Source organism: Patagioenas fasciata, chromosome 3 (assembly GCF_037038585.1).
Source record: "Patagioenas fasciata isolate bPatFas1 chromosome 3, bPatFas1.hap1, whole genome shotgun sequence".
Taxonomy (NCBI): Eukaryota; Metazoa; Chordata; class Aves; order Columbiformes; family Columbidae; genus Patagioenas; species Patagioenas fasciata.
This window is the reverse complement of record NC_092522.1, coordinates 87161820-87189328: the sequence shown is the minus strand read 5'-3', so window position 1 is coordinate 87189328 and position 27509 is coordinate 87161820. Positions and strand designations below refer to the sequence as shown.

Below are 27509 nucleotides of genomic sequence, written 5' to 3'. Positions count from 1 at the left end.
ATTATAAGAGTCCAGCCACTAGATCACTACCTCAAGTAGAGCAGCAGCTGCAAGGAAACAGAAGCCAAACAAATTCCTCCAAAAGCATGTACCTATGGGTGCATCTGTATTAGCATTTCATGTTGGATCACAACTGTACTTTTGCAACATGTTTTCCTGTTGTCCCCACTCTGATGGGCTTGGCTCCCATCAGAGAGCAACCTTGGATTATTTTTGGAGAAAACAAAACCAGAAGGCCACCTCCAGAGGCACAGTCCAGACACTATAAAGCATTCAGTCCTTGGGACCAGAACAGCTCATCTGAAGTAAAGCTCCTGTAACATACACAACACAGCTGCTGGGTTCCTCAGCACCAACCATTTTCTGGAGATGTGCTACCCAACCCATGTTGGCCCCAGAGTCAGAGATATATCCCTCTAAGGGGACATTCTAACTAAATTATGTATCAATCATATTCTAGTTACTAGGAAAACAACAGTAATTACGTTCAGGAATGCAAGCACCTCTCTCTTGACACTTCCACAGCATAATGGCTGGGGAAGGATGCAGAACGGTTCCTCCTTTTCTACAAACAGGCCCCAAATGTGACAGGGTTTCTTATTTATTTTTTGGTTTTTTGTTTGTTTGGTTTTTTTTTTTTTACAAAAATGAGTGATGTATCCTACTGTTTTTTCTCTTGTTAGCTCCCTGATTTTGGAGAGCTAATTGCTGCTGCATCCCAGGCTAGTTCAATAGGACTGGATGCTGCTCCCTCTTGGAATATTCTGACAGCCTGGCTGCCCTGTGGCAAAGCAGCTGTAGATTATAAATCCCAGTCTGCCCATTTCTTGGAGTACTTTAACAAGAACTTTTTAAAAATACGGGTGCCACAGTGACAAGCTTTTAACTAGCACAAAGCAGCCTTTTAAGGTAACTATGGGTCAGCTTTCCAGCTTTTCTGGGAAATTCAAGCAGCTCATGACCTAAGCTTGCACCACACTGAAAGGCAGGTAAGAGGCTAACACTCTCCCCTCAGAACAGCTGCCTCTGGATACCTACAGAAATCAAGCTCTCAGGCAAGAACAGAAGTGCCTATGGAGTCAAGGTCACTAGGAACCTGGACAGTAGTCTAAAGCAGGCAGTGTTTAGGACTTAAACATAATCTGGAAACATGGCATAAAGGGAGGCAGGTAAAACATGCATTTTTAAAAAGCCTTACACAAAATTTTAGTCAACTATTGACAAATATGGATTAGGTGTGTTTTGGGTTTTGAGCTAAATTTCAATCAAACATTCTTTTTGACAAAGCAAAATCCAAAGCCCCGTTGCAAGTGATGTCTGGGTGCTAAGAGTCTTTCTGGCAGGATATTGCTTCCAGACTGCGGTGAGCATTCTGCTGCCATGGCAACAAGCACAATAACAAAAACCCCTCACCTGGATTACTATTTTGAGACAACTGCTGTGCTGCAGCAAACATATTTGCTGATGATTCTAGAAACTGCAGAGGAAACATAAGATGAAGTTATCTCATAATAAAAGAATAAAACTTAATAATGATAACATTTTTAAAGAACACAGTTCTGTATTTTAAATGCCAAGATGGTCTAGTCTGACCACCTACACAGATACTGCCCTTGGCATTTTCCTTCAAATTTAGCAAGTATTTTTGAACTACAGAATCTTCAGAAAAGTCTTCAATATACATTTAAAGTTTTCTCAATGCTAACCAAGCTATCAAAACGTCAGTTAATTGCTCAAGTGATTAAATACTTTATTAAAAATACATATCCTATTTCTAGGTTGAACTTCTTTGGCTTCGACTTGCAACAGAAGTATCTAGTTACAAACTCCCCATTAAAATTAAGGATGTCAGCTGTCAGGTCCTCCCAGTGTTAGCGTTTGTAAGATTACCACTGAGCTATTTGGGTGTCCTCCTTTCCCATTTAAGATTAATGGCAGATCTTGTTCAAGTCTAGAAAGGTAAGAATGCAAAAGCTTCCTAAAAGAAGAAAACTTTGCAGTTGTCAGTAAGTATTAATACAGAAAGTTCTTTTCTCCAGGAATCAGTCAAGTCTGACACACATACAAACCTCTTTCTCCTACTACTACAGTGGAATCCATGGCATGAAAACCTCCTGAACTTCCACAAACTTTGATGTGATTTGGCACTGGGGTAATTCAATAGCTTGTACCCAAAGTACTGTCTAAGACCCAATATGAACAGAGAAAGATGGATGTTTAAAAGTGGCGTACATTGGAACCTCAAGAAAGAAAAAGCTCCCACTACTGCAAAATTGCGACCATTCTCTCTCTCTGTTATCTAACCACCTGTCACACTCTCAAATACAACCAACCAGTAAATGTTACAAAGTGATCATGAAACCATGAAGCTGCTGATTGTCTTGTCTGGAAAAGACTTGCAAACCTGTTGCCCTAAAGGCAGCATTCTTGTGTACCTGGGCTATTTTTGTTTTCTTCTGCTGAAATTTGCAAAGACGCAATATCCGTGTCCCTGACCGGTCACTGAACTGTTCATGGAAGGGGTGCAGCAGCTGAACAGTCTCTCCAAAGCTTTAGAAAAGAAGAAACAAAATAACAGTGTGAAACCAGTCCTTGCATTCTGCTCTAAAGTCTTGACAAATAGTCAAGATTTCAGGTGAACTTACCTACACACAGCAATTTGTCCCACTTCTAGAAGAGTCAGTGCATTGCCAATAACTGCCAGGGATTCATATGCAAGCTATTAAAGAAAAAAGTTACATCAAAACCAGAGTATTCCAAGTTTTACTCACAGCTCAATATTAAATATGCAGAATGTTACTGAAATGATTTTTCATTGTCTAGTAAAATAAATGAATCTTTTTCATGTTAGAGTTATGAAAAATAGTCATTTCAATAAAGATACACTAGTTCTACTTGAGGGCTTCAGCTGATAGATTTAGAGACACCGCTTTAGGCAGGCTAATGAAATAAACACCAAAATAACTGTTTAGAAGGAAACACAGATTTTTAATAAATAAATAAAACCCCTACAAGTGAGCTATAGTGAGCTAATATTTGATCTTCCAATGAACTGCACAGTTCAGTAAATTTCAGCCTTTTTATAGGCTGCAAAAATAATTTTCCAGTGGATCTGTATACCCTGAACAAATTTAACATCATCGCCTTTCAGCTAACTCTCACTGCTCTTTCGGTAACAAATCTCTTTGGCATGAAGCGACAAGTACTCAGGTGCATGGGCCAGAAAAATAACTGCTCTAGAATCAGAGCCAGACTTTCAAACAGCCACCAGTTCCGGGTAAAACAAATCAGCAGCTGACATACTCATCAACAAGGCATAGTTTCTTCTTACTTTTTTCAAGGTTTTTATTTTACCTGTTTAGAGTGATTGTCTATCATACTAGAGGAATCGTCAATAGCCAAGCAAATCTGGTACTGTCGTTTACTGGGCTTGGTCCTTCGCAACCAGATCTTATCTTTTCGGAACTGACTGGCAATATATGGAATCACTTTGCGCATGTTCAGTCTCTTCCCTGTTCTGTAATCTCCTCTGAAAGTTAAGAAAAAATACATAATGACAGGGATTATCAGCAAATATCTCATTCTAGAAATCCCACCCTGTGCAGCATATGCAGCAAAATAACAAAATGTTGTAAATTATAATAAAACCAAAATTAGTAGCACAAATACTCATATTTAGTTATAGATAAAAAAAATCTCACATTTTTAACCCAACATGGATATTCAGTGTTTTCAAAACTTTTTAAATCTGGGTGCCTAAAATGGAAGGAAGACCTTGAATGTACATTCCTCCAGTTTGAAACAAGTCTGGATTTCTTAAAAATAAAAAAAAAATCACTTAAAACAAACATAGAACATCTGGACATTTCACACAGTCTTTGACTTACTTCATGGTTTTAAGTTGATTTGATCACTTGTTGCACAGAAGAAAAAACACGAGGCAATATCCTCAGGATGGGTACCAACTACCACATCACATTTGCATTTCATAAATAATCTAGTATTCCCATACAAAAGTAAAATGAATGCATTTGCACACAAATAATTGCTATAAATCAAGAACAGCATAGACTCAGCATAGACTTGCAGTTGTACAGAGGTTAAAGCCCTCCAAAACCAGGAGTTTAAAGAAATTAGAAGCCTCAGAAAGACCCCACTTACTTCAGTTTGGCTGCCTGAGTGGGTTCCAGTATGAGTCGTAGCTGTTCACAAAGCTGCTGTGATAGAGGAGCTGTCAATACTAAATACCTCTGCCACATCTGTGCTGCTTCCTTCTCCTAAAATATCATACATGACAGAAAGAAATACAAGTGAATTATGAAAAAAACCAAAAAGCTGGGAAGCACTGCCTGAAAAAAAACCAAACCTCAGTGTACTAAGGAGGAGACAGGAGGTAACGGCCAGTTGAAACTGTGCAGTTGTCCTGTGAGCACTCTATAAAGATGATAAATTGCATTCAATTTCAAATGCTCCTTGCTGCTACAAAGCTGCAATATGCAGCTTTGGATCCTTCCTCTAGGAGTACACAGAGCAACTTTGGTGTTGCTTTTGATAAAGAAAAATCCTGCAACAGCCACCATCTGATAGTTGGCATTACAGTGAGGGGAGTCATATAGTCTGCTAGGTTCTCTATTGGCCATCAAAAATTAAAATGAAAATTCAGCAAAATTGTTAAGCCTCTAACTGGCCATTTCATTCAGGAATTACTTCCAAGTACAGTTTATAATTCCTGACTAGGAATTTTAAGCTCAAACTCCACCACTGCAACTCAAGGAGATGGCTTCTGTTGATCATAATTTTGTGAAAGTGGTGTCCAGCAGTTAACTGCAGCTGACAACTCAATGCAGGAGGAGCTTGGCAAGACTGAGGAAAATGTTTTCTAACTATACAAGTTTTAGAAGTCATCAGAGTTTAATTTCTGCATAAAGCATACTACATGTTCCAACCAAGATCTGAAACATCATCCTGCTTTAAGAATAATATAGTTTTCCAGAAAAAGTTAAGCATAACAACACAAACCAGCATCTCTATCATGTGATTTTGAATATTTAGATGCCAGCGTGCTTGACTTCCTCAAGACTTCAGCAATAAAACAAGATATAATAATGCAATGAAGGATTCTAATGACAATTTTATGTTAAAATGAGGTCACAAACCTCATCTGGAGTTCCAGACTGCTGAGTCTGCCATGCTTCCAGTTGCCGTTCAAGTTCCTTTCTTAGCTCTTCAGGATCTCTAATGATGTGCTAGAAGTGTAGTTACGAGATTTATGAGAGAGAAAAATAAGTTCACAAATCTGTTGATCCCCAGACTATAGCAAACTATAAAGGAAGTAAAAATGCATTTTTCTTATTCTTTTAGAGACAAAAATGTCTGAAAAAAACTTAAACATTGATTCTAAATCTCTATTTTTTTTTAATAGTTTTCAGGTACAGAAAGGATAAATACGTCCCCACAAATGCTTGCATTTGTACACAATCAGTACAGAAACAAAGCTAACAACCATCTGTGACAGACACTGAAAATAATACAGAACTTCAAGATAATTCAATGAAACAATCTTGACAAATACCAGATTTAATGATAGCATAATGGAGATCAAACTGTTGAATACTACCTGTGTAGTATCTTCCAAAATATAATATGTTTCACTTTATTATAGTTTCTTAAAAAGCATCACTGAAAGCATTTAAGGAATTGAATGACATCTTCCTCTTTACCTTCCAGGAAATACTATGTGATAAACTATTCTGTTAAATGACACCCAAGCTTTATTACACTTGTTTTACTTTTATTGTTCTTTTAGTGACAACTTCTGTTCCTGACTTGTAAAACCATAGTTGAGCCAAACAGTAGTATATGCTCTGCATAACCTGCAGGTTTACAGATGAAGGAAAAGAAGCCTATGAATGCAAATCCAACAGTACCAATAACTTCTCATACCTCAAGAAGCAGCAGAGGCCTCTCTAGTTACCTACTGCAGGTTTAAGGAAGGGTGGAAGAATGTACATGGTGGGAGCTTCTTCCCTCCTCCTTTTGCTGAAAAGTAAGAACTTGCACTTCTAGTATCATTTCTCCCTTCCTCTTTAACAGGTGCTGCAAGAGCTCCCCCTCCTGTTTCAACTTTTGCATGTCAATTGAAAAAAACCCAGAACACTGAACCAAAAAAACCCCACCACAAACAAAGTAATCCACAAACCTAAACAACAACAACAACAAAACAAAACAAAAAAAACCAAACAAACAAAAAAACCAACCCCAACCACCACAAAAAAAACCAAACCAAACCAAAAAAACACACAAAAAAAACCCAAAACCAAAAACAAAGCACCTAACTATTCTGGGGATGGAACACACTTGCATTCAGCAGTCTTCTTCTAAAGGGCTGCAACATGTGGCATTAAGACGGCAGTACCAGGTACAGCTTGCACAGAATACTTTCCATGTTGTGCACAGAAAAATATCACCCTCCAAGTACATACTCAGAACACGGTATTATAAGCACGAAAGGTCAATACTTCTAAAAAAGACACTAAATGTACTTCATCAACTGGTTAACCACCATCAACTGCTTCTGTACCAGAGCTCTTTATGAAAAAATGTGCTTTTGCACAGCTAGCAGTTTGCACTGGGAAAGTAGGAGCATTACATGAAGCTCTAGGATTTTCTAGACTATGATAATATTTTTTGAATAGAGACATTCATAAAAGGCTTAAAAAGATTCAGTGATATTTCCAATCAGCTTTTTTTTATGAAGTAATATATTGCAATGAATTAACTGAAGTGAATTCTTTGTCCATAACAGTGCTTTAAAGTCATTGATGCCCAGCTCTCGCATCACTTTGAACCCTTTTTTAATCTTCAGGCCACACACCCTTGCCCATCACTTTCCATTCTACCCAAGCATTTGATCAGCAGATTCATCTGAGCAAAACAGTTCTTGACAGAAAAACAAAAGCTTTTTTTTGAAGAGTGAGGATGGGACCTTTCCACATAAGGATGGGGAGGACTTGTTATTTTGTCATTTAGATGCATATACAACAGCTGGTTATGTGTCACTTTTCATTCTGCTATTAAAGAACAGCAAGCTACTAAACTGTCTGAAAGAAAGTAATTCTAAACGTTTGCATTCACAGTTTCATTAGCACGGGTCAAACAAAACAGATTGCTTCTACTACTGTGGTTGTAAGAAGACATGTTGGGTTTCATACCTGGGGAGTGTCCATCAAAAACTGGTGGGCTGTGTGTATGGTCGAGTCCTTGCTTCTCTCAGGCTTCTCTTCAGTCACCCTTGGTAGCTTTTCTGTTGTGGAGTCTTTGACATCCTCAGAGTCAAATGTCTGTGTCTCTGGCTCCACTTCACCTGGTGCTACAGTCACAAAAGTAATTAATAACTTTGTGGATCATGCATAACACAAGAACCAATACTGTATCTCGACTCTTTCACAAAATATCTCACATACTGTTGGGGGATCATGTGGAAAAACAAATAGACTGATTACATGTACACCTGTACCATGAAGCTAATGAGTCCAACAAGAGGTTTAAATGAAGAGATTAAACCTGAAGGGAGTGGGAAGCAAGGAGGTAAATTCAGGCTGGTAAAATTTGTCTCCCCTATCCAGCCAGCCTTTGTATTGCTTGATATGAAAACCACTCAAAATTCCAAGATACAGTGTCATTTACTTATATTCATCAAAATTAAATACTGCTGCAATTGGCAACAGATGTTGATTTTTTTATAGCTTATTTTGTTTGTGTGGGCTGTGTGGCTGACAAGTCAGACCTTTCTTCTCATCTGCCAACCATTCTCATCTGAGAACCATTTTCTGTTAGGCAGCTCAGTTTTGTTTCATTTCATTCCCACTGAAGGAAGAAAACAGTGAGACAGTGACACTTCGGTGCACCCTCAGTGGATGTTGTTCAGAGCAGCTCCTCAACTCCTTGATGTTTTGTCATATGTTAGACACACAAAGTTGAGTTATGGGATGCTGATACTGGTGACACTGGAACGCATTGTTATATGCCAATTAATCAAGCAAATCGGCATTGTATCTATCAGCAGGAAAGTGTTTGCTTTTTACTCCTTCAAAGAAGTGGGTAAAGATTATAGATCTTTAACTCGAAAGAAAGCAGCAAACCCCTCTGTCACTCAACGAGTTTGGCAAAGGCTAAGAATACTGCTGCAGAAAAGTCAATTAAAAGCAGATCATAGAATCACAGAATGGTCTGGGTTGGAAGTGACCTTAAAGATCATCTAGTTCCAACCCTCCTGCCATGAGCAGGGACACTTTCCACCAGACCAGGTTGCTCAAAGCCCCATCCAGCCTGGCCTTGAACACTTCTAGGGAGGGGGCATCCACAGCTTCTCTGGGCAGCGTGTTCCAGCCTGTTCCTGTCTCAGCACTCTTGAGGAGACTAATTTCTTCCTTATATCTAACCTAAATTACCCTCTTTCAGTTTAGTCTTATAAAAAGCATACACATCCATTACATGCCAGTATAAATACCTACATATAAAGTGTACATTGGTGTATGTTTAGAATTTTTAAATTAAAGTACCAGGAGTTTTAGTGGCAGTAGATTTCTTTTTTTCTGGTTTCAGTTCCTCTGTGTCCACTGCTCTCAGATCCTCATCATTCTGCATTTCTGTTTCCATAGCTGTGTCTTCAGAATCTCCCTCTTCCTTTTCTTCAAGAGGCATGACAGGTTTCTCTTGTTCCTTGCTGGCTACATCTGTACAAAGGCAACAACAGTTACTAAGGGGAAAGAGGTAGTGAAATTGCAAAAAAACTTGCATTCTGTGGCAACTGCATATCAGTTTCAGTGAACACCAGAAAGGATCTGAGCTATTGTCTCAAACCTCAGTTTTATCTTTCAGTGTGCTGTGTCGATGAGTTACTGCCCTGAAAATCTGAATAGTTAATTTAATAGAAAGCAATTTATTTAACTAAATTTAGATTAGAGGAATATTTTTAAAGAGACATCAATTTGTTTCATACTGAATAAAAAACCTGTTATGTTATCCTAAATATTTTGCATGTATAGTAGCACTTTATGCTTCCAAATAACTGAAGTAAGATTTGGAGAGAATAGATTTTAAATATGTTTATTAAACTAAAATCAATTTTTATGAGTCAATTTAGTATTTCCAAAAATGTTATAATTAGTTTGAACCGGATTGCCAAAGAGTAGCATTTTTTGTAGACAAATGGTGCTACATCTGAAAGCAAATCACGGATTGTTAAACATAAATTTTAAAAATGAAATGGGAAAAACCACTGTAAATAGGAATGCTTCAGGATTTGATTCTGCAATGACAACTCTTTACACCCAGAAAAACCACTATACCATATGTCTGTGCATCGTAGCATTCAGAGCCTTGTTTAATATGTTCAAATGCATCAGCCTCCTCCACGTTTTGTTTAGGCAGAGCTGGATCCTGCTTTGCTTCACTGCTGGATTCTATAGTTCTCAGTCGCTTGTGGATATGTTCATTGTGATCTCCCATTGAACGCTCATTGTCTGCCTGACCAGGTTTCCTCTTGAAACTCTGAAAAAGAACAAACCAACACCATGAACTTCAAGTGATGTGCAACCAAACACTGATTAGAACAAGAGTTCTAGCAAGAAGAAACCAAGTCCTGCCTATTTGCTGGTTAATATTAAGACATTCAAATAAAAACAAAATAAACTGAGAAGAGATGAACCTGGGTATTTTTTCTGCTTTGTTTCTGAGAAGCCATCCGGGCCATGCGTGTGGATTCATGGCCTTCTGATTGATTTGCACTTGAAGCTCCGCTTCCGTATTCCTGAGACAGAAAAAAAAAAAGTGAAAAAAAATCAGTACTGTAACAGACCATCGCAACAAATTTCAGAAGTTAAACAGTTTGACATTTTTAACCCAGACACTTCCACATAATTTACCTCTTTAGACTGGTCTCTTTCTGAAGCCTCTCCAGCCAGCTCAACAGCAGTGTCACTCTGCAGGTTTTCTTGCCCAGTCTGCCCTTGTGTTTCATGCTCCATTCTTTCCTCGGGCTCAGGAATCTGCTCATCCATCTCGGAATTATCTTTGCCCTCTTCTTCCTAAAATAATATCAGTTTATTTTAACATTCTAAAAAACATCAGAAACTAGGTACAATTGAAAGGCATTTAAAAAATAATGCAATCATCAGGCACAGTCAATATAGGTTCACAAAGGGAAAGTTGTATTTAACTAATTCAAAATCCTTCTATGATAAGGATAACGCTTTGTGGATGAAGGGAAGAGGGTGGATGTAGTTTTTCTGGATTTCAGTAAGACTTCCTATACTGTCCACCAAAGCATCCTTCTAGACAAATTGTCCAGCTGCAGGGCAAGCAGGTTCACTATGTGCTGAGTGAAGAACTGGCTGAAGGGCAGAGCTCAAAGGGTTGTAGAGAATGGGGCTACATCTGGCAGGTGACCGGTCACCAGCACAGTTCCTCAGAGTTCAATTCTAGGGCCAGCTCCGTTCAATGTATTTATCAATTATCTGGATGCAGGAGTTGAACACACCGTTAGTGAGTTTGCTGATGATACCAAACTAGGAGGTGCTGTTGACTCTTTTGAGGGACAAGATGCCTTGCAGAGGCATCTAGATAGAGCAGAGCATTGAGCAACGATTAATGGAATGAAACTCAACCAGTCCGAATGTCAGATTCTGCACCTGGGATGGAGTAATCACAGGCACAAGTATAAATTTGGAGAGGAGGGGTTGGAAAGCAGCCCTGCAGAAGAAAGGGATCTGGGTGTGCTGGTCAACAGCAGCTGGCTGAGTCAGCACCGTGTGCCCTGGCAGCCCAGAGGGCAAACCACATCCTGGGGTGCATCAAACTGGTAACCAGCCAGCTGAAGGAGGTGATTATCCTGCTGCATTCAGCACTGGTGCAGCCTCGGCCTGAATACTGTATCCAGTCCTGGGCCTCACAATTTAAGAAGGATGTGAAGGTCCTTGAATGCATCCAGAGGAGGGCAACAAAGCTGGTGCAAGGGCTGGAAGGAATGTCATGTGAGGAGCAACTGAGGACTTTGGAGTTGTCTAGTTTGGAGAAAAGGAGGCTGAGGGGCAACTTCACTGCTCTCTGCAGCTTCCTGAGGAGGGGACATGGAGAGGGAGGTGCTGAGCTATTCTCCCTGGGATCCAGTGACAGGACACATGGGAACAGTTCAAAGCTGCACCAGAGAAGGTTTGGATTGGACATGATGAAGCATTTTTTTTTAGTGAGAGGGTGGTCAAACACTGGCACATTCAATGCCTCAAGCCTGTCAGTATTTAAGAGGCATTTGGGCAATGCCCTTAACAACATGCTTTAACTTTTGGTCAGCGCTGAAGTGAACATGCAGTTGGACTACGTGATCATTGTAGGTCTCTTCCAACTGAAATATTCTATTCTGACAGAAGGCCAAGGAGGTAACTGGGATGCAAATGACAGACTAGTTTGATAGTAAGCATATTTTTTATCTTGATGAAGATTCTCACTAACATTACACCTACTCAATGTCAAAATTGTTGCAGAGTATCATTGAACACATCCATTTCTTAAGTCTAGTATATCGTAATTAAAAAAACCTCTCTACCTGAGGTTGAAGGCCTTGGTCAGCAGCAGGGATTCCCTTATCTTCAGCAGATTCATTTTTTTCCTCATCAGGTGGTTGTGACTCTTCCTCATCTTCTTCTGCTGCATCGTCAGTGTTCCCTGCATTTTCTTCTTGATCATCAGCATCTTTGTCCCCTTCATCTTCCTTCTCCACTTTATCTTCAGAAATGCTTTCTTCAGCTGGTTCTGCATCTTGATCATCTCTTTCTGTCTCACCAGCAGCCTCTTCTTTCTGTTCTTCTGTCTTCTCTGCCTCATTTAAATCAGCAGGTTTCTCATCTAGTTCAAAATCATTCTCTCCTTCTGGGTAAGAAAGAAAAAACAAAACCAGGAAGGTAGACAAAGCTTTTAGTAAAGTACAGAAACAGTGAATATTACAGATATTTGGAATAAAACTGCCCAGCCTGTCAAAAAACCAAAGAAAATACTGAGAATTTTATGCATAAAATTTCTTTAAGTTACAATTAGTTTGTAACTAACAGTACAGCAGGATGAATTCCTATTAACTTCCTTTAACCTAATATTCTTGAGGGCCAGTTGACTTTGACAAGAAATGCCTGTAAGCATCATTGAAAAAACTGAAACCACAAAAGCAACTGAACAACTACACAGGAGCATCTAGCATAAGTTATTTAGGGTGTATCACTTGGATAACGTGAGAAAGCCTGCTCCACAGTGTGTGTGAAAGGAAGGTAAAGGAAAATGCTGTAATGTTGAGAATCTGGCCTGCATTTGGTACATTGATATTTTGATACACAGAAGTGAATTTGCAGCTTCTTGTTATACATAGTCCTACCTCCATCTCTCTTTATTCTGTAGAGAAAGAGCTCATTATCTGACTGTTTCCCCCCTATTTCCACTTGGCTTTCATCTAGGAATCTGTAGATAGATTTTCAGCCGTACCTTCATCCTCTTCCTCCTCATCACTCTTCGCATCATTCTCCAGGTTCAAGTTATCAGGAAGGTCCAAAGGTTCAACTTCAGGCTCCTTTTCTTGCTGGCCGTGATAAGGGTCTACTTCATTCTCATCATACTCACGCTGTCAGCAAAAGAATAGGAGGGGTGAGAAACAACAGGTATGAAATAAGTGAGAGGAAAGGCGAAGAAAAGAAATAAGATACTATTGAATTCTCTAGGACATTGAAATACTGGATATAACATTACATTCTGATAAGTTAAAAATTAATTTCCATTGGTACACATCCTCATGTATAAAGAGCAGAAAAATATTAACTTAGGCAAATGCATTTACATAAACAAGTACTTCTTAAAACCAGCAGGTTTTGTGTTCAGAACCTGCACTCTTGCAGACGGTAAATGCACTCTTGCATATTATGTAGAATCTTCAAGCATACTGTATACAGATTTTTGGGATGAGTCCCACTGACTTAAGGTGTTTCTGTTACTAAACACGACAGAACAAGAATTTTTAAGCTTTGTCCATTAAAGCATCAACTCAGAGTAAAGCCTATTTTGGCAGCCCTTACAAGTTCAGGTTAGTACAAACAAATTCTTTCTGTATTATGAATCAGAAAATATAATATGACGGATAAAATATGGTTTACTTTTAGCTCTGAAATGAACTAGTTTCACTATTAAAGACTATTTCAAATTCTCAGAAACACATGATATGAGCAACAGATCATGGTACAGCAGCAAGATACTTTATGCAGTCCAAATCATTTTTACCTCATCAATTTGCTCATGGATTTTCTCTTTGTTTCCATTGTCCTCCTCTTGTTGCTCTTTTTCCTCATCCTTGGGAGGCTGTTTTTTATTATCCTTGTTTCCTGTACTCAAATTGTCATCTTTTGCAACGAGCTCTGAATCATCCTATTAAGTAACAAATCAAAAAAACTCGATTATGCTATTCACTTATCAAAGTCTCAGTGACAAGACATGATCTCCCGCAGAGAAAAAAAACAAAACAAAAAAACCCACAACACTAAATAAAATTTGTGATATATTCAAATTATCCTTTTCTAAGACTAAGAGCTATGCAACAATTCACAGTCTAGGTCACATCAAGTTAAGAGAGTTTAATTCCTTTGACATTTTTCTTCCCACTCCTTTTTTTCTTTACCTCATCCATTCCTGGTCCAGTTTCTTCTGTTTTACTACTGGCATCTTCATCATCATCTTCATCTTCATCACCCCAGAGCCTCTCATCCAGTTTATCATCAGCTTCAGCATTATCAAGATCACCCATCTGTTTATCCAGCTCCTCCTCTTCATCTGAATTTTCATCATCATCTGTGTACAGTTCAGAATGCAGAGTTCAGTTCAGTACAGAGGAGACACAGCTGATGTTTTTGTTAATGTATTTCAACACCCTATGCAGTCAACCGAGCGATGCAGAAGACGACACACATGCACTGACACCCATAAGAGCAGGGTCCTGATCACATGGTTCAGAGTGTTCTCTTGGACATACAGACATACAGAGCATTCTCTCCCTCAGACTAACAAGTCCGAGGTGCAAATCTTGGATTATTTCAACTCTCTACTTCTTACCCTCTCCAGCCTCCATTTTCAAAACATTTTGACATTACTGGGAGGGAGAAGGTCCACTCCACTGTATTTGTTTATCTGTTTGGCAATTTCCATTCTTCTGCAGATTGAACTTACTCTTGGCATTGTGTCAGAGATTTGAAAGTAGATTAACACTACTGTAAATTATAAGACACATCAGTTTCGGATGTTCAAGCTGTTTAAAGTGAAGAAGTGCCACCTTCTGGGTGAGTAGCAACTTGAATGAATCTACCAAATGTTGCTGTTTTTTTCCATTTTAAAAAGGCAATATTAAATTATTTTCATTGCTTAAATGTCAGCAATAGCTTCGTTAGTTAACTACAGCCATATTCTCAAGTATTCTGTTGATCTTCAACAGCTCTCCAAAGCTAATGACTAATTTTAAAATGTGTCTGCAGGTCAGCTCACAACAGGAAGAACTGGCTCCCTTCATTCCAAAAGCATCACAATAAAATAAGAGAGACAGTATTTCCTTTGTACACTTCTTAGCATTCATATTAATATTTCTTAGTATTCATATACAAATGGCACTACTCTGTTGTAGAACACAGACTTTTAATATTTGCTCCATTATCCAAAACTATCAACCATTACTGGATTGAGCTATAATATTTCTTATAAGTTTGCCACAGTGGAAGGACCAAACCTTTTTTCTCCTGTTCTCCATCATGCATTTTTCCTTCAAAGTCTTCTGACATTTCAATTGCATTGTCTTCTCCTTCAATGTCAGGTTTAGAATCTTGATCCTCTTTCTCCTTCTCTTCACCCTTTTGAAAACTGTCTTCTATCTGAATTATTGATAAAGCCAAAAATTACAGTGGATCTTGGCTATATATTCAAGCTTACCTAAAGTACCACAACAATATTTAAAAGCTCATATGCAATAAGAGCCAACCTAAATAGGAGACTGAAGGTAACTTTTCCCACAACATGGATTTCAAGAGCTTTTTCAGTTTGACTTGAATTAAGCAAGCAACCCCAAACACTTGCCTGATCTTCACTTTCTATTTTGTCACTGACATCCTTCTTGCCTTCCCCATCTCCAATACCACCATCCTCGTAATCATGAAACTGTGTTGCTCCCTCTCCAGCTTCATCTTCAAGTAATTCTTTTGGCAGACAAAACCCCTAAAAAGGCAAACAGAAACACAAAACTTTCTGTAGTAGTACATATTTCGGCTTAGTTTCTACTTAAGACTTGTCTACATTAAATGTATGCTTACCATATACCCAAGGTTATCTCCAATAACTTACCTTTTGGGCAAGCTCTGTAAAAATGCTAGTTAGAACAGAAAGCAGTTTTCCAGTACTCCTGTGAGATGCCAGTGAAATGGTGAGGTAGAACAGGATAAGGTCTGAATACTTGCAGAGCATGGGCTTTAAACGCACCAGCAAATAGCAGGACTGGTTGAAGAACTGCAGTTAAAACCAAAGAACAGCTGTCATGATTATGTATATGTACATGATTACGTACATATTGAGATACACCTCAGAGGGGGTGATGATAGAGACTAAAACCAGATACTCAAACCAGAAATATCAGTGGATGAGTTTAAATACAATTTCTAAAGTTTCCAAAGCTTTGTCTAGATGTTCACAAAACCTAAAAAATTCTTTTTTACTAAAGGAACATCTGACTTTTGTGCTACAGAAGAGCACATATATTTGCCCATAATTTCTCACATGCTTCTATAGTTCTAAGGTATTGGACAGTGAGAAACCATACACATTTAATCAGCAAAGTTCACAACTCCAAATCTTTTGAGGGCCCTAAGCCAAAAACTCTTGAGAACAATTTTACCTTGTGTTTATCTGAAGTGCAATCTTCCCCATAAGATTTCAGGTTCTCCAGGAGTTCTGAAACTGCTAAAATTGCTTTCTGCACACGCAAAGAATCCAAATCAGCAGAGAGATCTTCATCCAAAAGTTTAGTTATATGTCCTGCTTTAATCACATCAAATGAGGCTGCATCCTCTTTGTTTGAAATACATAAAAAACATGGAAATCAAGTCAGACACTCTAAAAATGTTATAGCAAGATATCTAGAAGTGTCCATCCTATCTGCTTAAATAGCTTCTATAAAAATGGCAATTTCCTTGTGCATTGGTACTTCTGCTAGACACACAGTTTAAGGAATTTTTAGGTTTGCATAGTTTAAAAACTAGCCCCCCCCTGCCCTGCCTAAATAAATTAACAGTCTTACCATTTTCCTCCGGAGATTCTTCTTCCTCTTTTCTCTCTTCTTGTTTTCTCTCTACCAAACACTGGATGGCATACAGAACAACACGGATAACAGTTTCCACTTTTGCTGAGAAGTGCTCCACAAACTCTTCATCTGACGGCTGATTTCCTTTTGAACCACAGCACAGGCAGTTTTACAGAGAAACACATCAAATTACAGGTTACTATGTGCCCCCTATGCAAGGAGCATGATAAGTGTTATGCAATTTTTACCACATGGTTCTACTAAAATCTTCTTGCTAACCCTGACCTACAGCTATGGTGTAAGATCTGTCATCAACAGTGACTAAGGGGGGAAACAATATTACAGCACAAATAAAGTCTGGACTAAATTCTGCAAGTTTGAATTTCATCAAGTGTTTCTGAACATCTGAATGAACGTGGATCCACATTCTGCTATAACCAACTTAATGAATTCTTATATATTCATCTAAATTACAAAATGGGCCGAGAAGAATTTGCCTTACCACTGCAATGTGACATGGAAGCAAGAAGTTGTGTTCTCCAGGCTGTGAATTCTGCAGACGTATTATTAACTTCTTCTTGTATATACTTCAGGGTCTTGATTAGGGCCATCTGATTTGCAGCTTGCCTGAGTTCCCCATTTGGAAGAAACAGGGACTCTATGCCTTGTAACTGAGCTGAAACTTCCAGCAAACAACTCATAGTTGATGTGCAAACTTCAAAATCTCTCCTGCAACAAGAAATACCATAATACTGAAAGAATGGGAAGGGATGAGAGGCAGCCGATCTCCATCTTAAACTTATTTAATAAGAAGTTTGACAACAAGGTGTGCCACTTCCACTGCTTGAAATAGACCGAAAAAGAGATATATATATTATTATTAGTATTAAATAGGCTATAGAGCTCTTAAAGTAAAAATTTCTTCATTGCATTTACATTTGAAATCCACCTCATTAACTAAGGAGGTATGGGGATGAAATCCCAGGAGACCAAAGATGAACCAGTTTTTTTTTTCCAACTTGTCAGGGGAGTGGGAGAAGACACATACAATTGTTGAAGAAGCCAGGCACTGCATTTTGCAAGAAAAACAAAGAGACACGAGTTTCAAAAGCACCTAAACACACTTTTTGAGATACACGCAGGCAAACATTTTCAAAATAACTACATGCATCATATATGAACAGAGAGATATTCCATTTTATACACATGTAGAACTCACCAGGAATAAAACAAGGTCTCACATGACTGTTGTCTTATTTTGTCCACTTCTGCTTTCATTGCCTTCACATTTGCCAGCATCGTAGTCAATTGTGTAGTTACCTGAAGCCATAATGGATCCTTATTTCGCATCCTGCATCCAGGAGGCAGTTGCTCAGTTGTTACTGGAGACAAGTATTTTAGCTCTAAGGGAATAAGGTCACGTATTCCTGCAACAACACTTCCCATTTCAGGTCCTGAACTCTGAAAAATGTTTGTTTTGACATCTGTCCTTTCATCATCACTGCACTTTGTTGACTCTCCTTTCGGGCAGCATTGTACAAACCAAGACAGCTCCTCAAGAACCATCACACACTGCATGGAAAGTTGCTGCAGTCTGTCAGTCCAGCCTTGAATACTGTCTTGAGGAGGGAATGCGATATTATATTCTCTGTCAGCAGTCAACCTAGAGTCTATCTCTTCTATACAACTCAGGAGGTTCCTGGTTAGGAAGGAAAACGGAAAAGTTACAATCACCAAGTTTTGTGTAATACTTCCCTCTGAAAACCTCCACCTTTAGACTAAGTTCATAAAAGCTCTAGATAATATTAATTCAGTGGAAGTCAAACTCTTTCTGGAAAAACTAAAGTCATAGTATTTTCGGGGAAATATAAAAAAGGTTTTGCTTAATTATTGGTTTTTTCTCTCCATTGCATATTTTTGTGTTGTCTTGAAAACAGGGTTTTGTGACATTTCTCAGGATCTACACCATGTTTTCAAACCATCCTCACACTCCTGGCCTGATACTCAAATATTATTCTTTTTCCTCCATTTTAAAAGGAAATTAGATTCTAACACACCTTCATTCTCTGAAGTGCTGGGTAATAGTCAGTTCATAGCAAACAATCTGATTTGCAATGACAGTCACAGAAATGCAGATAAGTGTCTTAGAAATTTTATTCTTCCTGCAATTGTAAAGGTGAGGGTTTGTGTTTTGGGCTTTTGTTTGTTTTGTTGAGGTTTGGTTTTTTTATCAGGTTTCCTAGGGGTAATGTAAATTTTGCACCACCAGTCTAGGTTTCCTTCCCTGTACAGAGGAAATAGCTACTGACCCAACTTCAAGAAATCTTATGGATTACTGTAGTGATGAGCACAAATATGCAGAACAGTGGAGTTTGCAGTGAAACTGATGAGTCGAGCAATGGAGAGAAAAATCACATCGAGTGAAAGGATTTCCTGTACACTTTTTGTTTTACAGTTTTGATACATGATCTGCTATCTCCCACCTTCCTAGAATTTTTTTAAGCTGTTGAGGTTTCTTCATATTGGCTCAAAGTGCCATCCAGATAATTTATTTGCTTCAAATCAAAGCAGCGACCTGAACACAGTCAAAATTAACTTACACTAATACCAAAGGAGAGAGATTTAACCATCTATAGGTTTAACTTTGTAATTAACTACAGTAATTATTTCATGGTCTTCATGTATGCCTAACTTGTTTTTCCCACATTATTTTTTTTCCAAAACACTGGCTGCAATGACAGGATAAATACCATCCTTTCCTCCCCACCCCCCTGCTTAAATCTTTTATAGGCTTAATTAAGAGGAGAGAAATGGGGAAGCGGGGAAGAATTTTAATTTTTCTTCTAACTTATTTTTCCATTTTTCTTGAAGTGAACTGCTTACTGTCAAACTCCTTGCGAACACTTAAATGCCAGAAAATGAAAACTACCTCAGTAAGATCCACTGTTCTGTCAATGCAGTAAGAGATCGTCTCTGTCTGACAAGCACCTGCATGAGGTGTGCTGTGAATCCTTTGCATCGTTCAATGCTACCTAGTCCAATATCCTAAAGAAAACATATAGAAAAAGTGGGAGGGAACAGTTAGATTAATCAGCAGACAACAATATTCTCTGTGCCTCCATTTCACTTCACTTCACTGGGTAGGCTGAAAGGTTATGGTTTAATTGAACAAGTCTTAAAATGCAGACAAAAATTATAGTTATTACAGATTCCCCACCTTCATTTTTCTGCATCTTCCATATATCCTGCATACAAATTTGATTTTTCAAGTACCTTCTACAACAGTAGTCATATAAAATAGCACTCCACTGCAGCAATTCTTATCAGTAATCTGGTTGCAATAGTAAAGCTACCTTCCATAAATAACTATTAAAATCCAAATAGATACTAGCCTAAATTTTTACGTTCATGACCCCTGCTAAAACCACTTCCACAATTTGTTTTACCAGATTTACTGACGACTTTCACTCCTTTCATTAGAAAGGAGCCCATTTAAAAACTTGAAATAAATGTTTACAACACAGAGCAAAACTGGTCTTAGCTATTGTCCATTATTTATGTCACTGCCAGCTGTGACATTGCACAAGATCATGTTGTAAAACAAGGGGTGAAGGACAGTGAGGAGCATCTGGAAAACATCCCTTTTTCCTGGAACACTGAAAAAGTAGCACTGATTTGTCAGAGCTCATTTGTTCCTTTTACTGATTTTGGATCAACTTTTAAGCAAATAAATATATCAGCACTTTTTGTGTTAGACATGGACTCCAGTTACTTCCAATTATAAACTTCAATTGTTTTTTTCATGAGGAACAACTAAACCTGGTTTTGTTTTACTACCAAGCTTTGATTCAGCATTTTGAGAGTTTGCTTCATGTACAAAAAGTGGCAATTTAGGATCTGCTGGGATGAAAGATACTGTACATTTAACAGATTATTAGTTCACTAAAATGATATTTTTCCAGTCACAAAGCAACAGGTTTTAAAATCCTGCATTTAATGATTAGCCCGAGAGTATCATATTTTGTAACATATTACAGAAGACACCCTGATCTCACTTCTCACTCTCTTTTAATACTAGAGAATTTCAGAGCAAGCTGGTACAATAACGTTAACAGAATCAGGACTTCTGGTTTTATTTTGGTGTTTTACCTTGGCAGGTGCTAACAATGCTGTCTGAAGTCTAGAGTGGCGTGCAAGTGACCGATAGAAGTACTTCTGGCATCCATCCCAGGCAGAAGAAATCTCTGTCAGCAACCTGACAGAGCACAAATAAGTCTGATATTAGAAAGGTATATAATTCCTGTACTTCAGCACACTGGAACTATCTTGCCAGTGCTTCAGCCTAACAAGTCTGCTTACAGTTTGTTATACTGCAAATGCATTGATCTTGTAATTCTTCATTTTCTCCACAAGCATTCTAGTCTTAAGAAAACATTTAATTTTTAAAATAAACCCTAAGGAAACCCTAAGCAATAGCAGCAAAATCTTGATCTCTGAATATCATTTAACATTTAAATAGTGATTTTTTTTTTCCATGCAGCTAAATCCAGCTTGATAGAGAAGCCTTTATTTCGGTCTTGATGGAAGCTACCATAAACGAAACCCTTACACTTGAGAAGGCCAGTCTCAATGACAAAAATCACAAAAACAGATAAATATCTAAAAGAACAACTTTCCTTTCAGCTCTTTTTTCCAGAAATGGCCCACTCTGAAGTCTATTTTCTCCTGAAATATTCCATTAGTCAATGGGGACAAAACAATTAAGTAATCCCTGTAAATTACAACTTGTCTTTAAAAAAAATTGTTACCAGTCTACATTCTAATATGATGCTAGCAAAGTGTCCCAGGCAAAGCAGGGCAATGGAGGGTTAATTGAAATCTAATTCATAGTAACAATGAAACTGAGGGTAGAGCTGTCAAAGTACAAATTAAAAATCCCTCTCTCAGTTGTACAGGCCATGTACAAGATTTTCAAACTGAGAAGTAATGGGTGAAAGAGAAAGGAGCATCTAAAATCCTCAGTGAATTACATTCTAGAAATTCCAGTCTAAATCCACACGCAATAAATTCTATATATTATAGCTGTAATTCATACAATGTAATGGTAAGAAATGCTGTGTACATACGTGGCATCCAGTTCATGTGTACAATTTACTACACCTAATGCACTACGCAAGTCCAGCGGATGTAGGTAGAGTATTTCATTATAATCTTTTGAACGGGACCAAGACAGACCTTTCCGGTATGACAAACCTGGAATGACATTTGAACACACATCCTTTTATGTCCTCATTCTTTTGTATGAAAATTTTCATTCATACAGTTGGTATTCAGATATAAAACTTAGGGTTTTATCTCCTGATACTGTCTGATTTTGACAAGTCTTTGAACATATTGCAATTTTTGTAATGTAGCTTAATTTTTGTAATGTAGCATTGTAGCTTAGATAACTTCAGCTGAACATAGCTGAAGACAAACATAGACCTGTGTGTATAAAGAAGGTTGGTGGTGGTGGTGGCCAAGAGCAAAAACAAAAAAGCCTTGAACCTGAAAGGCCTGAGAAAGTTACAGCTATATACGTTTAAAACTCTGTCTTAAGGCTCCTATTTTAGCCATTTTTAAAACTGAATTAAACATGCTAATTTCTCTCAAGACAATTAAAACACTCCTTTCGATAAGCAGAGCCTGTAACAAATTAGCTATCTAGGTTATGGTGTCATTTTGGAGAACAATTCTTAAGAGCAACACTTCTCACTTTGCCTGGTCCTTTCAGAAAGTTGAGTTAGGGAACATTGCCTCATTTCTAAGACATTAAAAACCTGATGAATGAGGAAGGTACAGATATCACCTGAAATCAAAGACAGAAGCCAGTAAATAACTCCAATCCCACATGTTAATTAAATTATCACAGTATGCTGTTCCTCCAGCACAAAGTTCACAGGGCAGCAATGGCAGATATTCCTTTGGCATCAGTGAGTGAAAAAACCTCCCACTTAGATTCATCTGTGTTTGCTGTCATCTACATACAAAAGGACCTTAATCTTCTGGAAACTATTTACTCAGTACACGGATCAACTCGTTTAAGTAGTGTGAACTACAAACACTCAAAACTACAACTGAAACCTCCTCCTGCTTCCTGGAAAGCATTTAGGATGTTTTTGCTTTTATTTCTCTTCCAAGTGCTGTGTTATCAAAATTATGCCTTCTTGGAACCCTTCGCATTTCTAAGCTTCCTTCTGCAACCATTAGGGACGATTTATTTATTTAGAGTTCTTAGGATCACTGCAGGCCAGAAGCTATGGCTTCCAACAGAAGCATCAAAATACTAAACTCTCTTCAAAAAAGAATAAAAAATTGGTAAAGTTCTATTAATTTCTACTTCTGCCTATGACTTAGCGGATTGCTGTCAGACAGTTGTTTATTTAACCAGAGTGCTTACTTCTGCTGGTTTCTAAACTGCTCAGTGACTAAGAACAGTTGATGAGTAATGTAATGTAACACTAAAGGAAAAGGCAACAATTAATCGTCTGGGCAGGTCCTATACCTTAAGACTAGCAAGGGGAGCAATGGAGACTGGGCTGCTGAACAGGGTGCTTCCAACAATTCCCATCAACAGACTATTCAATCTCCATGGCTCAACCACACCTTTGCCACTCTGTCAATCAAGATGGGCTCTGATTCTCATGAGGTAACTTAATTTCAGTTCTGGATTAGAGAATGGATACAAAATAAAGAACTTCCCTCTGGTTTCTAAAAGCTGAGCAGTTGACTTCTGACTAGAGATAAAGATTTCTGTTTCAGAAAAGCTACTGTTGTATAACTAATGGAATGTAAGAACAGAAGGTATTTGAAAGGGCTAACACATCAGGCCTCATAATCAAGAGACAAAGAGATACTTAAACGCTTCTACATATTAGTTAGGGGCTCTATGACTTCAAGAACATAGTATTACGGTAGGTTTAGATGTATTAGCAAAAATAGTAAAATGCTGAAGAACTTTGTACTGTTTAAACCAAAGACATTTTTAGTCAAAGCTCACCTGTTTTAGCAAGGCTTTTAAAGAGATCGGACAAAGCTCGTTGCTTCTGCATCTGAATATGCTTTGCCTCTGATTTCTGCTTCTCTTTATCTGCTGTCTGATCAAATGTTAAACTTTGCAGTTCAACTACAGAAACAATGACACCACCTGTAGAGAAGACAGCAGGGAAAGGTAAGAGATGTGAAAATTTAAGATACACAAACAGTCATGGGAAGACAGAATGGGAAGGGAACTACATATTTATGCTTTTTTCCTGATTTGCTCCATTTATGTTACAGAAGTCACTAATGGTACGGAAATGATAAAAATACTTCACCTGTGAACTCGTCAAGATTTTCCACCAGACTTAAGAATGAATTATTTGCTGTAACTGTTGTACACATTTTCTTCATTTTTTGAGTAAGCTTAGGCAGACGATACTGAAGAGATTCTGTATGAAATGTAATGCCATCTTGACATTCTTCTGGGAGGGACCTCTGAGGAAAAAAAATGAAAGAAACAGTGCAATTATACACACATACTCAAAGCTGCCTTATTTGACCATTAAATCACTGCAAAAATGAGGGCTAAATTCTGCATTCATCTGAAATCCTAAAATATACCCAGGTGATTCTTTGAACAGTTCAGTACCAACACCTGAGGAAAATCAGAATATATGCATGTCAAACATATATTAGTTTTGAAAACAGCCAAACAAATGGAAGATGCTATGATACTGCTCTTTTGGGTATTTGTCATAACCTCTTGCACAGATGCAGGAGGGACATTAGATAATAACACCATCACTTTGCACTACATGCAAATTTAATTTCACTTCTAAAGAACAAGAACAGTACACAAGTAGAAGCTACCAAAGACAACATTAATCTGAAGCAAGTGAACCCAACAACCCTGTTGATTACCAGTTACAGACCTGCAAACAAACCACCAACCAACAAACTAAGCCCACAACACATTAGATTTGCATCAGATTTCTGCTTCCTCTCTCTACCCCCTGACTGTCACAGGCGAGAATAAGATAAGCCACCCTCCTGGTCTGAAGAAACTCAGCAAAGCCTTGGAAGCTGAAAGAAACTGAGCAGTTCCCACTTGCTCCCAGATGCTCATAAGTCACAATTGTCTCCTTGCATCTTATTAATAAAAATCTACTGGATGTGAATAGGAAACTATTTCTGGAAGAAAATAAGTCTACTTCCTCTCTGTGCTGAACAACTTAGAGACATGCTAAATTGTGGCACTGTGGAGTAGGATCTACCATGTATCAGCTAGGCCAAGGTGAATGTTTGCAGTATACAAGCTGTCAACTAACAGCAAATGTATGACAATGCAGTACATTCTATCAGGATTTGAGCTCAAAGTAACTTTATATTTAATGAGAGCTTATGTACGTACAAATCCTACAGCTACATGATCATTTGCCTTGGTTGTTGTTCAGAAAAAAAAAGGGTAATAATAATTTCAACTCGCAGTCCATATTACTGCACTAGCAGGGAAGTTACAAACTGCTGTAGACAATATGCAAGCAGCTTGGAGTTGAAACATGTAACTGCTATCGTCTCTACATGAGAGCACAGATATTGTGCCAAATCAATGCAGAACATGCTCGTCTTTTCATGCTGCATTCCCACCCATCTGCAGTGTTTCATAACACTGAACACAAGCAAGACCAAAAAGTTGATGAGATATTCCACAGATTCGATACTTACATAAGAGTTTTTCTGCATAAATCAGTGAAAAGCAACACAAAGATGGGAATGGAGAAAATACCCTTCCCCCACTTCAAATAAAGACTACAATCACCTTGGCAACATCTGTTTTAGCAGACAGAATTTTTCTTAATGTGTTGTTTAGCCTCTGAACTTTGGTCTCTCTGTTGTCAGCTTCTTCCTGCTTTTGCAAGCAGTCCAGTTGCTCTTCCTTACCAATTTCCACCAAGGCAGGCTGACATGGCTCATTCAGAACAACTTCAAACTTCTTCATAAATTTAAAGAGGGTCCTAATTACCAAAGGAAAGCAAAAATCTTACTGAGTTTTATAATCCTGGAAATCTCAGCTGCTGGAAATAAATGTTTTCACTGTGTTATGAACAGAAGAAACATTCCTGCATTCAAGGTCAACGTTATTGAGAAATCATCTGGAAGGAAGGTTCCAGATACGAACTTTACTTCCAAGCTTTGAGTTACCTGCGTATTTTTTCAACTGATTGTTTTATAGCCCAGAAGCTGACATCATTCCACTTCGAAATTTTCACAAAGTCCTATTAGAAAAATGAAGAATCAATAAAATTACTTCATATAAATGCAATGAGGTATTTGCTTATAAAAGATGATCTTTAAAGCTGATCAGCTATGATGATCTGGTGGTCTTAAAATGCAAGAAATTTTAATAAGTGAGCAAATTATTGCATAGGCATCTTATTCTATTAATATATGTATTTACACTAAAACTGCTTTACAGCCAATTGCGAAATCAAAAGGGGCTTTACTGGGTAGAAGTCTCCATGGCTAAACTGGACAGACCAAACATTGAAGTCTTCAACCAACTCCCCATCTCAAAAATAAATTCTTGCCAAAGAAAATGTGTAGTTGGGATTTCAGTGGCCAGAGCTATTATATACAAATTCAAATAGCATCTGCTCCACTGTTCCTTTGAGTAGATCAGCATATTGTTTGAGTGAAGTTTCCTTTTACCTTAAGTTCCTTTTCTATAGGTTGACGAAGTTCAAGGATTCTGGCCTCAATGCACTCTGAAAACTGCATATAATAATTGTATAGATTCCACAGGATGCTGCACAGAACATCTAGAATGGACAGAAAATAATAAGCTTCTTTTAAAACAGGGTATTTTTCAGTATCAAAAAGAGAAATGTATCCCTTTTTTTTTTTTTTTTTTTTTTTTTTTTGTAATAATGAAGCTTAGCAACAAGCTGAGTGAAAGGCTGTGGGTGCTGTCTACCCAGACTTTACTAACCCTTTGACATCATATCCCACAGCATTCTCCTGGAGAAATGGGCTGCTCATGGCTTGGTTGGGCTCACTCTTTTTAAAAAACTATCTGAATGGCCAGACCCAAAGAGCTGTGGTGAACAGAGGTAAATCAAGTTGGTGGCAGGTCATGAGTGGTGTTACCCAGGGCCCAGTATTGGGGCCACTTTTTTCAATCTCTTTATCAATGATCTGCACCCTTAGTAAGTTTGCAGATTACACCAAATTGGGTGGGAGTGTTGATCTGCTGAAGGGTAGGAAGGCGACACAGAGGGATCTGGATCAGCTGGATTGTTGCGCTGAGGCCAGCTGTATGAGGTTTAACAAGGCCAAGTGCCGGGTTCCTGCACTTGGGTCACAACAACCCCAGGCAGCACTATGGGCTCAGGTAAGAGTGGCTGGGAAGCTGCCTGGAGGAAAAGGATCTGGGGGTTTCGACGGACAGTCAACTGAACATGAGCCAGCAGTGTGCCCAGGTGGCCAAAACGGCCAACAGCATCCTGGCTTGTATCAGGAATAGTGTGGCCAGCAGGACTAGGGCAGTGGTCATCCCCCTGTACTCAGCATTGGTGAGGCTGCACCTCGAATCCTGTGTTCAGTTTTGGGCCCTCACTACAAGAAAGACATTGAGGTGATGGAGAGAGTTCAGAGAAGGGCAGTGAAGTTGCTGAGGGGTCTGGACCACAGGCCTGATGAGGAGCAGCTGAGGGAACTGTTTAGCTTGCAGAAAAGGAGGCTGAGAGACCTTATCACTGTCTACAACTACCTGAAAGGAGGTTGTAGCATGGAGGGTGCTGGTCTCTTCTCTCAAGTAACAAGCAATAGGACAAGAGGAAATGACCTCAAGTTGCACCAGGGGAGGTTTAGATTAGATAGTAAGAAAAATTTCTTCATGGGAAGTGTTGTCAGGTATTGGAACAGGCTCTCCAGAGAAGTGGTGGAGTCACCATCCCTGGAGGTGTTTAAAAGATGTGTAGATGAGGTTCTTAGGGACTCGGTTTAGAGGTTGACTTGACAGTGCCTAGGTTTAACAGTTGGATTCGATGATTTCAAACACCTTTTCCAACAAAAAAAATTCTGTAACACCAGAAGCTGGGGTAAACTGACCAACAGCATTCTTCATGAA

The 27509-nt window shown here is 38.5% G+C and overlaps 1 protein-coding gene across 2 annotated transcripts in view; it reads right to left on the bottom strand.

The window, feature by feature from the left end:
* Positions 1-27509, bottom strand: part of MDN1 (midasin AAA ATPase 1) — a 98934-nt gene that overhangs the window by 2723 nt on the left and 68702 nt on the right. Inside the window, exons 71-100 of one of the 2 annotated variants that reach the window (XM_065833421.2) lie at positions 26090-26199; positions 25583-25656; positions 25200-25395; positions 23716-23875; positions 23400-23546; positions 21487-21613; positions 20510-20615; positions 19290-19405; positions 17580-18059; positions 16863-17089; positions 16358-16504; positions 15956-16128; positions 15409-15570; positions 15145-15282; positions 14801-14942; positions 13706-13875; positions 13312-13455; positions 12526-12661; positions 11603-11925; positions 9927-10088; positions 9710-9811; positions 9351-9552; positions 8562-8735; positions 7212-7369; positions 5157-5246; positions 4162-4277; positions 3355-3529; positions 2646-2719; positions 2436-2550; positions 1414-1477 (exon numbers count right to left, since the gene is read on the bottom strand). In XM_065833421.2, the coding sequence (XP_065689493.2) occupies positions 1414-1477; positions 2436-2550; positions 2646-2719; positions 3355-3529; positions 4162-4277; positions 5157-5246; positions 7212-7369; positions 8562-8735; positions 9351-9552; positions 9710-9811; positions 9927-10088; positions 11603-11925; positions 12526-12661; positions 13312-13455; positions 13706-13875; positions 14801-14942; positions 15145-15282; positions 15409-15570; positions 15956-16128; positions 16358-16504; positions 16863-17089; positions 17580-18059; positions 19290-19405; positions 20510-20615; positions 21487-21613; positions 23400-23546; positions 23716-23875; positions 25200-25395; positions 25583-25656; positions 26090-26199 (4710 nt within the window). The remainder of the gene's footprint in view (positions 1-1413; positions 1478-2435; positions 2551-2645; positions 2720-3354; positions 3530-4161; positions 4278-5156; positions 5247-7211; positions 7370-8561; positions 8736-9350; positions 9553-9709; positions 9812-9926; positions 10089-11602; positions 11926-12525; positions 12662-13311; positions 13456-13705; positions 13876-14800; positions 14943-15144; positions 15283-15408; positions 15571-15955; positions 16129-16357; positions 16505-16862; positions 17090-17579; positions 18060-19289; positions 19406-20509; positions 20616-21486; positions 21614-23399; positions 23547-23715; positions 23876-25199; positions 25396-25582; positions 25657-26089; positions 26200-27509) is intronic. The other variant, XM_071806757.1, reaches the window with a different exon arrangement.